At 55.6% G+C, this 12,044-nt stretch overlaps 1 protein-coding gene across 1 annotated transcript; it reads left to right on the forward strand.

Moving 5' to 3' along the window:
* Window positions 1-941: 941 nt before the first annotated feature.
* Window positions 942-11,745, forward strand: LOC101058250 (uncharacterized). The gene is given in 5 exon segments (NM_001280421.2): window positions 942-1,051; window positions 6,732-7,228; window positions 8,187-8,251; window positions 8,485-9,256; window positions 11,490-11,745. A coding segment is annotated over 1 exon segment (375 nt). The 5' UTR covers window positions 942-1,051; window positions 6,732-7,228; window positions 8,187-8,251; window positions 8,485-8,513; the 3' UTR covers window positions 8,889-9,256; window positions 11,490-11,745.
* The last annotated feature ends 299 nt before the right edge of the window (window positions 11,746-12,044 follow it).

The raw sequence follows: 12,044 nt of genomic DNA on the forward strand, positions 1-12,044 counted from the left end.
CCAGCCTCCATGTGACCCAGTTCTGATGGCAAGACGTGAGGAGAGGTGCCCTGGGAGCCCTGATGCAGTCCAGCCTCTGTGGACACACTTCTGATGGTCACACGGTTACGTCTGGCAGACCATTCTTTTTTTCAGTGATGGAATATTCTTCTAGGTCCTATGTAATCATTGTTGTTTTCACTTCTATTTTGTCTGATGTTAATATCACCGTACCTGCCTTATGTTCTACCTTTCCGGGTCATTTTGTTTTGGGTGTGCATAAAGACTCATGTGGCAATTCAGGCCGGACGCAGTGGCTCATGCCTGTAATCCCAGCACTTTGGGAGGCCGAAGCAGGTGGATCACTTGAGGTCAGGAGTTCAAGACCAGCCTGGCCAACATGGTGAAACCCCGTTTCTACTAAAAATCAAAAATTAGCTGGGCATGGTGGCACGCACCTGTAGTCCCAGCTACTCGGGAGGCTGAGACAGGAGAATCACTTGAACCCAGGAGGCAGAGATTGCAGTGAGCCAAGATTGCACCACTGCACTCCAGCCTGGGCTACAGAGCTAAACTGTCTCAAAAATAAATAAAGTAATAAAATAATAAAATAAAGTCACGTGATGCTTCAGGTCATCTGACATCCTGCCCCCCACCCCTTAGTAAAATGCCTGCTATTTTATTCAAGCAGCTACCACCCCACCCCAGTCCTTGGGCCTCAAGGACACCAGGGCCTGACCCCAGCTCCCAGCATGAATGGGGTTGGTTTAAACCAGTCGGCATGGCCCACAGTGATTGGTTTAGGCATGGGCCTGTCACCCACACTGGGCCAATGATATGTAAGATGTTTATTGCAGCTTCCGGGATGGAAGCTTCTCTGCCAGCTTGTGGGTTGGGCAAGGACGACACTCCGGGCCCTACCGGCGGAAGCTCTGCTCCTGTCATGCGTGAACCACGCAGCAAATGGCCTTGGAGGCTGCTGGCAGCCATCTTGTGACCATGAGGCAAGTCAGCGCGGGCCGAAGCCGACGACGCGAAGACAATGAGGAGAGGGAGAAAGAGCCGATCTTTGGTGTGTATTGGCTGTGACATGCTGCCGCCTCTCTGGAGACCGGGTTCATTATACTTTTCCTGGTATCTTCTCATGCTTGCTCTGCTGGCTTTGGGCCCGAGTTTTACTTCCTGGGTGTATTGTGTGTGCCTGTTTTGTGGTGTTGGTTTTGCTCCTGGGTTTGTTGACTCTTGGGTGTCTGCTTTTTTTTTTTTTTTTTTTTTGGGACAGAGTCTCACGCTGTCACCCAGGCTGGAGTGCAGTGACCTGATCTTGGCTCACTGCAGCCTCTACCTCCTGGGTACAAGCGATTCTTCTGCCTCAGCCTCCTGAATAGCTGGGATTACAGGTGCCTGCCACGGCTAATTTTTTTACTTTTAGTAGAGATGGGGTTTTGCCATGTTGGCCAGGCTGGTCTTGAACTCTTAACCTCAGGTGATCTGCCCACCTCCGCCTCCCAAAGTGCTAGGATTTATAGGCATGAGTCACCGTATCCAGCATTTTTTGTTTGTTTGTTTGTTTTGAGACGGAGTCTCGCTCTGTCACCCAGGCTGGAGTGCAGCGGCGCGATCTCGGCTCACTGCAAGCTCCGCCTCCCAGGTTCACACCATTCTCCTGCCTCAGCCTCCTGAGTTGAGTATCTGGGACTGCAGGCGCCCGCCACCACGCCTGGCTAATTTTTTTGTATTTTTAGTAGAGATGGGGTTTCACCGTGTTAGCCAGGATGGTCTCCGATCTCCTGACCCGGTGATCCACCTGCCTCGGCCTCCCAAAGTGCTGGGATTACAGGCGTGAGCCACCGCACCTGGCCAGCTCTAGCTGGTTTTACGGGTGAATTTTTACCAAACATTCATGGAACAGAAAAATCCGTGTCTTGAAATTTTCACAGAAGGCTAGCATGATCTCAACTCCAAAATGAAAATTAAGACACATCTGTTTCATGACTGTAGATGTAGAAAGCCTAGATAAACTATTAATAAATTGAAGTCAGCTGCATATAAGAAATGTCAGACCTCATGATCACGTAGGGGTTATATCAGAATTTCAATGTCAGGAAACTAACTAATGTTATCTGCATGTTACATTAAGAGTAAAGGAGGCTGGGCGTGGTGGCTCACGCCTGTAATCCCAGCACTTTGGGAGGCCGAGGCAGGCGGATCACCTGAGCTCAGGAGTTCAAGACCAGCCTGGCCAACATGGTGATACCCCATCTCTAGTAAAAATACAAAAATTAGCCGGGCATCATGGAGGGTGCCTGTAGTCCCAGCTACTCAGGAGGCTGATGCGGGACCCTCGCCTGAACCTGGGGAGGTAGAGGTTGCGGTGAGCCAAGATCGCGCCATTGCATTCCAGCCTGGGCACGAAGCGAGACTCTGTCAAAAAAAAAAAAAAAATTAAAGAAGAAAATTTCTGCAGTCATCTCAACAGCTACAGAAACAGCATTTTGTGCAATTCAATACTGATTTGCAGGGCCCAGGGGTCATGGCTCATGCCTGCAATCCCAGCACTTTGGGAGACCAAGGCAGGTGGATCCCTTGGGCTCAAGAGTTCAAGATCAGCCTGGGCAATGTAGCAAAACCCCATCTAAAAAAATAAGAAAATATTAGGCAAGCATGGTGCATATGTGCACAGGGCGCACACCTGTGGTCCCAGCTACTGAGGGTCTGAGGTGGGAGGATTGCTTGAGCCCAGGAGGTTGAGGCTGCAGTGAGCCGTGATGGTGGCTCTGGACTCCAGCCTGGGCAACAGAGTGCAACCCCATCTCAAAAAAGAAAAATACTCATTTGCAACTTTTATTTTTTTAATTAAAAAAAATTTTAATTTATTTATATTTTTGGGGACAGAGTCTCGCGATGTCACCCAGGCTGCAGTGCGATGGCATGATCTCAGCTCACTGCAACCTCCACCTCCTGAGTTCAAGTGATTCTCCTGCCTCAGCCTCCTGAATAGCTGGAATTACAGGTGACCGCCACCATGCCTGGCTAATTTTTGTATTTTTAGTGGAGACGGGGATTCACCATGTTGGCCAGACTGGTCTCGAACTCCTGACCTCGTGATCCACCCATCTCAACCTCCCAAAGTGCTGGGGTTACAGGAGTGAGCCACCGTGCCCGGCCTCATTTGCAATTTTTAAAAATCGCTTTGCAATGCCAGGCGCGGTGGCTTACGCCTGTAATCTCAGCACTTTGGGAGGCCGAGGTGGGCACATCACGAGGTCAGATCGAGACCATCCTGGCTAACACGGTGAAACCCCATCTCTACTAAAAATACAAAAAAAAAAAATAGCTGGGCATGGCGGCGTGTGCCTATTATCCCAGCTGCTGGGGAGGCTGAAGCAGGAGAATGGCGTGAACCCGGGAGGCGGAGCTTGCAGTAAGCCGAGATCACGCCACCGCACCCCAGCCTGGGTGACAGAGCAAGACTTCATCTCAAAAAAAAAAAAAAATTGCTTTGCAGCCTAGTAGTAGAAGAACAATTCCTTGATCTGATAAAGAGCATTCCCTTAACAAGATATAGCAAAATTTAAAACCCATGAATTATAGAAAAGATACACATTTCATTATATAATATTTTTAAAAATATGGATGGCACAAGACTCTATAAACAAATATACACAATGGAAGCCATGGTGGGAGGTATCGGCCAGGGCCACGTCTGAGTCCTTGGCAAAGCTGGGTCACGCAGTGAAGAGCTGGGAGGGGCCTGGACAGGGCAGCAGTGGGTCAGGTTTGGGCGTAAAGAAGACGTCCCAGCTGGTGGTTCTTCAAACAATTAAACATACAGTGGCCGTGCAACCCAGCAATGCCACTCCTAGGTGAGGACCCAAGATAAATGAAGACGTCCGGCCAGGCGCATTGGCTCACACCTGTAATCCCAGCACTTTGGGAGCCTTAGACAGATGGATCACTTTCAGCTCAGGAATTAAAGACCAGCCTGGGCAACACAGGGAGACCCTGTCTTGTTAAAAAATACAAAAATTGCCAGGCGCGGTGGCTCATGCCTGTAATCCCAGCACTTTGGGAGGCTGAGGCAGGCGGATCACCTGAGGTCAATAGTTTGAGACCAGCCTGATGAACATGGTGAAACCCCGTCTCTACTAGAAATAGAAAAATTAGCTGGACGTGGTGACTAACACCTGTAATCCCAGCTACTCGGGAGGCTGAGGCAGGAGAAGCGCTTGAACCTGGGAAGCGGAGGTTGCAGTGAGCCGAGATCACGCCATTGCACTCCAGCCTGGGCAACAAGATGAAACTCCATATCAAAAAAAAAAAAAAAACATTAGCTGGGCATCGTTGTCTTGTGCCTGCGGTCCCAGCTATTCTGGAGGCTGAGATTGGAGAATCATTTGTGCCCAGTGAAGCAGAGGTGGCAGTGAGCCAAGATCATGCCACTGCGCTCCAGCTTGGGTGACAGAGTGAGACTCTGTCTCAAAAAAAAAAAAGTCCACATAAAACATTGTGCGTGCCTGTGCATAGCAGCACATCCATAATCACAGAGAGGTGGAAACAGCTGTGTCCATCAACAGAGGTTGGTCACACAGGGGGTCCTGCGCCCATGCAGTGGACTCTTGGGCCTTAGAATGAAGTTCCGATCCACACGGCAGCACCGACGGACCTTGGGCACTGTGCTGTGTGAAATAAGCAGACAGATGCTGTGTAGCAGCACTTACAGGGGCATCCTGAGCGACTTTATGGAGACAGCTCTTAGGGCTGGGGAGGGAGGGATGCGGGAAGGGGGCGGGAGCTGGAGGGTGGAGGGCTCTTTCTGAGATGAGGAAATGATCTAAAACCGCCTGCGGTGACGGCTGCACAGCTCTGAAGATGCAGAAACTCGCTGAGCTGGACGCATTCTGAATTGTGTGGTATGTGAATTATGTCTCAGTAAAGCCGTTAAAAAAAAACACCCAGGAGCCAGGCGCAGTGGCTCATGCCTATAATCCCAGCACTTTGGGAGGCGGAGGCGGGCGGATCATCTGAGGTCAGGAGTTGGAGACCAGCCTGACCAACATGGTGTAACCTCGTCTCTGCTAAAATACAAAAATTAGCTGGGTGTTGTGGCGGGCACCTTTAATCCTGGCTACTTGGGAGGCTGAGGCAGGAGAATTGCTTGAACCTGGGAACGGGAGGTTGCAGTGTGCCAAGATTGCGCCATTGCACTCCAGCCTGGGCGACAGAGCGAGACTCCGTCTCAAAAAAACAAAACAAAACAAAACAGCCAGGCAACCAAGTAGACAATGGAGGGAGGGGGTGACAGCTGAGGACGCCCACTGTCTGCTGGTGCTCCGGGCGGTGCTCCCCACTCCCAGCCCAGTCGCCCCCTGCTCCTGGCCTGGATTTGAGGCCTAGAGAGACACCTGCCCTCCCCCGGATCCGTGCCCCGCAGAAGTACAGTCTTGGTGCCCAAATGTGCGCCCGCTGGGGCAGAGGAGAATCTGCAGGGCCCGAAGCAGAATCGCGCCCTCCCCCCAACCTGCCAGCTGCCCGGGCGCTCCCCATGGGCCCAGACGCAGGAGACAAAGGAGAACATGGGGGTTCAGGCATGCACTGGGGCGCAGACAGGGCCAGGCAAGACAAGAGGGCAGGGCTGCCGGGAAGGACGAGTGCCTCGGGAGCCTCTCTGCAGGTGAGACACAGGTTGAAGCATTGACTGATTTGTTCTCTCGCAGTGAGGCAGGAGAGGAGGGAATAATTGGGGTGACCCAGGGTTGAGGCGTGAGCAAGAGAACAGCAAAGGCAGCCGGTTCTGGGTAACACTGGGCCTCACTCCTATGGTAACAAGACAGTTTCCACTTCAGCCTCTGATTGGCTGTGAGCCAGTCCTTCATAAGGAGTCACCAGTTGGAGGCCTCTAAAGGGCACCTGGGGTGTTACCAAATTCTCCTGGCTTCCTAAAAACCCTGGGGAGCACTGCCACAGAGGCTCTGGGGCCGCCTGCTCCGCCCGCTGCCTCTCTGTGAATTGCACCTTGTGGTCTTCAATGAATCTGTGCTTTCGTCACTCCATTTTTTGCTTGTCTTGTCTTTCGTTACTTCATTCTTTTGTTGCTTTCTTTGTGCGTGTTCAATTCTTTGTTCTGCACACAAGAACCTAAACAACTCACAGTCGAGACCTTCCAACCAGTAACACCAGCAGCCCCTCCCCTGGGAAGCCTCCAGAGGACGGGAGGCTGCCTGTAAAAGCTGAAGAGTCCTGAGTCTTCTGCGTGATTCCAGAGACTCCTGGGATGCCCTGGGGTGGGGGGCAGGGGAACGCTGGGGCACAGGTGGACCCAGGAAAGAGACGTGTAGAGCGCCTTGCCCCACCACCCTCCTCCCAGGCCATGTCGTCTGCCACCCAGGCCAGGGCTACACCTCACCTGCCGCTCAGGCCATACCATACCCTCACCTGTTGCCCAGGCCACACCCACATCCTCACCTGTTGCCCCTCCTCCTTGCGGCCCAGGAGGTCTCTGAAGATGCGGGCTCTACCTTCTGCCCGGCCCCCAGCCCTCCACCCGAGAAGTGGATGTGAAGTCACTCTGTGCATCTCCGCCCCGCTCCCACCCGTTGGCCCTTGCCCTGCTCAGGGTCCCACGCTCTTCCCTCCTCCTGCCCCTCGTGGCCCCTCCTGTCTGCCCTGGCCCCCCCACACATCCAGGGGGCAGTTTGCTTCCTCCATTGACCTCCCCTCTCTGTGACATTATCTGTTTTTGCAAACTTCAGGCATCTAAGCCGGGCGCATTGGCCCAGGCCTGTAATCCCAGCACTTTGGGAGGCCGAGGCGGGCGGATCACTTAAGCTCAGGAGTTCGAAACCAGCCTGGCCAAGATGGTGAAACCCCATCTCTACTAAAAATACAAAAGATTAGCCGGCTGTGATGACGCGCACCTGTAATCTCAGCTACTCGGGAGGCTGAGGCATGAGAATCGCTTGCACCCAGGAGGTGGAGGCTGCAGTGAGCCGAGATCACGCCAGGGCACTCCGGCCTGGGCGACAGAGTGAGACTTCGTCTCAAGAAAAACCAAAAATCCAAAAGAACTACAGGCATCGGCTGTGTCCCCACTAGGAAGCCGGAGGGGAGCAGGGCTGGGTGTGTCTTCTCTGGCTGCGTCCCTGTGGCCACAAGGCCTGTTCTTCCTCTGTGCCCCGCCTGCCAAGGACCCAGCCTTGTGAAGGATGGATGAACGAATCATTGAGCAAATGAATGAGTGTGTGAACAGGTGAGTGAGGAGAAACCGGCAGAGGCGGTGGGGTGGATGGTCCACCCGGCTGGCCAGTGGCCTGTCACTCCCTGAGTGGCCTCTGGGTGGCAGCCACGTGGCGCTGTCGGCTCAGGAGGGCTTGGGGCTGGGATGGGGCTGGGACATGGCCAGCCAGGCAGGGTGAGGAGGGTGGCAGCGCCCAGTGCAGCCTGGACAGATGGGGTGCTGCCCAGCAGGGCTGGCGTGGGGGCTTCTTTATGCCAAGCCAGCCCTGGGGGAGGCCTCGGCTGTCCAGGGTGAAACAGGGTCAGGGTGATCAGGCTCGGTTTGTGGGGGCGGCCTGTCCTGCTGGAGGGTCCTCCCCACCCAACCCCAGCCTGCTGCAGGCTGTCTGCAGGGGAGGTGGCAAAGACGGTGTTGTCCAGTTTGCTTGGGACATGAATGGTCTGGCAAATACGCAATGACACGGCTCTGGGGTCCAGATCCGGCCCAGGCGGCCGCCTGACAGAGGAGGTGCCCACAGAGCTTCCGTGAGAGGGCAGCCCAGGCCCAAGCAGCACTAGAACCCCGGCTTTGGGCTTTTGGGGACTTAGCCGGCCCCGGGGCCAGGGGTAGGATCAGGTTTCCACAGGCCAGACGGCCCTGCACAGTCACCACCGTCACCGTCACCATCAGCCGGTGCTGGGCGGGCACCATGTGGACTCCACTTGGCACTGGGCCGATGGGCGGATGCCAGAGCCAGAGCAAAGGCCTCGTCAGCCCCTCGGGGAGGGCACGGCAGGCCCGGGCGACTCAGGAGGGCTGCGGGGTGACGTCTGATTGAGCCTGGAAGGACAGGCCGACCACAGGATGGAGGCCACAGCATCCTTCCCGGGGTCTGACCCCACGCTGGAGACAGAGGGGCTGGGCTGGGCAACCTAGACCCGGGAGCCCATCTGTCCAGCCACCAGCGTCCGTCTATCTGGGTCCCTGCTAGGGAGAGTCTGCAGCAGGGAGACCCCGGCAGCTTCGAGTATGGAGGGGAGACTCTGGCCGCCTGAGGTGAGTAACGTTGGGGGATGATTGTGGGGCTCCGTTGGGACTTGGCAGGGCTCGGGGGGTGGGCACTGCAGGGGAAGCAGCTGCAGGCAGGGTGCAGAGGAGGCTCAGCTGAGTCTCCCACATGGGACTTCCAACCCCTCCAGGGTCTCTCCAACCCACTTCAGCTTGCAATCCACCCTCCTGCCCCGTGATCATGTGTGGTCACCCGCCCTCAGGGCACAAACGGGGTCCAGCTCTATTTTCCAGGGACAACTCCAGACCCATGATCCCGGAAGCTCGGGGCCTGCCTTTATCCCAGCACCCAACCCCGAGAGCCCCCAGTGACGGAACTGGTGCAGCGGCCACCACTGCCCGGACCCGGGAGCAACACCGAGGCCACACCTGGCGGCAGGAACAGGGCAGTGATGGGCTGTCTGCAAGGGGTCCCCCCTTCTGCAGCAGGTCTCTTGGCTGCAGCTCAGCCCCAGCCCCTGCGGTCCCCAGAGTCCCAGTCACTGGGGGCTCTGCAGGCCACCCTTCCAGGGGCATCCACCCACCCCCGAGTCCGGGTCAGGCAGAACCCAGGGCCCGCCGTCCCCTCCTGCAGGCTCAGGACCTCCTGGGGGGAGTTCCCTGTGTGATGCAGAGGGCACGCTGACCCTGCTGGGAAGGCTCACTGCTTCCCAAGGGGTCTGAGCTTTACTGGCACCTCACTGCAGTCCCTTCCCCGGGGAGACTCTGGGGCTTCCCCTGTGGGACCAGGCACCCGGAAAGGCAGCTCTGTCCCTGCTGAGTCACACGCGCCATCCTGCAGACGGGAGGGCATCTTCCTAGCCTTTCCTCCAGCCAAGAGTGGAGCTGGGACCTGGGAACCTCCCTGGATCCACCCCTGCTCTCCGGCAAGGCGTTCCACCAGCCTGTGTCTACACACGTAGCCCCGCAGAGCAGGCTTCGTGATGCCTGGAGACACCTACTTCCCCTTCCTTCTCCTGGGACTTCTCAGTCACACGGGCTGAGCTGCAGAGGGTGCGTGACCTGGGCTGAGCTGGTCTTTGGCAACTGGGGACTTTGGTTTGACGGTTGGTGGAGGGGAGACTCTCCTAACTTCCAGGGGTGTGAGTCGCAGGCGGTGCAGATGATAAGACAGTGGCCGTTGCCTAGGGCTGAAACCAACACAGCGGTGGGCGGAGCACAGGGAACTTCGGAGAGGGAGCCCGGCCCCCGAGTCAGCTGCTCCTGCGGGTGCTCCCCAAATCATCTAGTGATGTGATCCATTTGTCTTTCCAGCCCATTTCAGTTGAGTTTCCAATGACTTACAACCAATAATATCTCAACTGATACTTGGGCTTTTCAAGCACTAGAATTGTGGTGACGGCAGGAGCGTTAACACACTCTGGGGCGGGGCAGGGACTGCAGACTGAGCGGGCTCCAGGCGAATGCCAGCTTCCAGCCCTGCTGAGCCAGGCTGGGACGAACATGCTCACTAGGTCCGTCTCCACCTACTATGGGCCAGCGCTGCGTAGCTCACTCCAGGGAAGACAGCAAGTTGGCTCAGCCGCTGCTGTGTGGCTGCTGCTCCCCTGAGTTTATGGCTGTCCATGGCATCTGCCAGGGTCCATCTGGTTTTTTGTGGGAATTGTGCCCATGAATTTAACAAGGATATGATGGGCATTGCCATCTTGTCTTTTTTTTTTTTTTTTAGACAGAGTCTCACTCTGTCGCTGAGGCCGGAGTGCAGTGGCACGATCTCGGCTCACTGCAACCTCTGCCTCCTGGGTTCACACGATTCTCCTGCCTCAGCCTCCCGAGTAGCTGGGATTATAGGCGCCCACCACCACACCCGGCTAATTTGTGTATTTTTAGTAGAGACGGGGTTTCACCATGTTGGCCAGGCTGGTCTCGAACTCCTGACCTCAGGTGATCCGCCCGCCTTGGCTTCCCAAAGTGCTGGGATTACAGGTGTGAGCCATCACACCTGGCCTATGTTTAATACTTTTTTAGAGATGGAGTCTCGCTCTCTGTTGCCCAGGCTAAAGTGCAGTGGCACGATCATGGTTTACTGCAGCCTTGACCTCCCAGGCTCAGGCGATCATCCCACCTCAGCCTCCCAATTAGCTGGGACCACAAGCACGTACCACTGCACCTGGCTAATTTTTTATTTTTTATTTTTTTTGAGACAGAGTCTCGCTCTGTCGTCCAGGCTGGAGTGCAATGGCACAATCTCGGCTCATTGCAAGCTCCGCCTCCCAGGTTCTTGCCATTCTCCTGCCTCAGCCTCCCAGGTAGCTGGGACTACAGGCGTCCACCACCACGCCCAGCTAATTTTTTGTATTTTTAGTAGAGACGGGGTTTCACTGTGTTAGCCAGGATGGTCTCCATCTCCTGACCTCATGATCCGCCTGCCTCGGCCTCCCAAAGTGCTGGGATTACAGGCGTGAGCCACCACACCTGGCCTAATTTTAAAATTTTGTAGTAGAGACAGAGTCTCACTATGTTGTCCAGGCTGGTCTCAAACCCCTGGTCTCAAGTAATCCTCCTGTTTTGGCTTCCCAAAGTGCTGGGATAACAGGTGTGAGCCGCTGTGCCTGGCCCATACTCACAGCTCACAAGTGACCTGTGTGGTTTCCTCTCTCCTTGTGTGGCTGCCTGAGACCAGGCTCAGGTCTGGAATGTCGGCAAGGAGTCACCCACTCTTCTTCTTCTTTTTTTATTTATTTATTTTTTGAGACGGAGTTTTGCTCTTGTTGCCCAGGCTGGAGTGCAGTGGCGCAATCTTGGCTCACCGCAACCTCTGCCTCCCGAGTTCAAGTGATTCTCCTGCCTCAGCCTCCCGAGTAGCTGGGATTACAGGCATGCACCACCACACCTGGCTAATTTTGTATTTTAGTAGAGACAGGGTTCTCCATGTTGGTCAGGCTGGTCTCGAACTCTCAACCTCAGATGATCCACCCACCTTGGCCTCCCAGAGTCCTGGGATTACAGGCATGAGCCACTGTGCCCAGCAGGTCACCCACTCTTGTCTCTTTTGTGGCACTCCTGTGTGCCCATCCATTGCTCCCTCTATCCATCACAGCCTCTAGGGTGGCCCCACGAGCCCACTTGTGTTGGTGCCCCAGTGAGTTACCCCCACCTGGAGTGTGGGTGGGAGCGGGCTCCCTTCTATGAATAGGTTGTAGCCAAAGTGACGGGCTGTCCTTCCAAGGGGAGGTCACGCCAACACTGGGCTTCTGTTTTCCTCTCTCTTACACATTCTGAGCAGAGCTGGCTGCCAGGTGCTGAGCCGCCCCAAGAAAAAGCCCTCGTGGCAAGAAACTGAGGCCTCCAGCCAGCAGTCAGGGACCCGAGGCCTGAGACGGTGGAGGGTGAGCTTGCAAAGGGACCCCACAGTCAGGCCTTGAGAGGCCCACGGGCCTGGCCCACACCTCGGCTGCAGCCTTGTGAAGGTCCCTGAGCAGGGGACCCAGACTTCTGTCCTACAGAAACTTGGAGATAATAAATGCCTGCTCTTCTACGGCGCTGAGTGTCGGGTGATTTGTTACGGGCAGTAGACAGCTAATACCTGCCCCTTAGGACACCAAGTCCTCGCCTCCTGGAGGCCCAAGCCCCAGGGAGCCATGCCTGACTTGCCGCCTGTCGATGGGCCACGCGTTCCTTGTTGATGCCATTCCGGGGTCCCCTCACCCTGACATACTAGGAGCCAGTTCCGAGGGAGGCTCTTCTGCCACCAACCCTGGCCCAGGGGGACACTGAGCTCCTTGATGCTGAGGGCCGATGGTTCCTTATCGCCTGGCGACCAGCGTGTCCTCCGGGTCCT

This window comes from Pan troglodytes, chromosome 19 (assembly GCF_028858775.2).
Source record: "Pan troglodytes isolate AG18354 chromosome 19, NHGRI_mPanTro3-v2.0_pri, whole genome shotgun sequence".
In the NCBI taxonomy this organism is placed as follows: Eukaryota; Metazoa; Chordata; class Mammalia; order Primates; family Hominidae; genus Pan; species Pan troglodytes.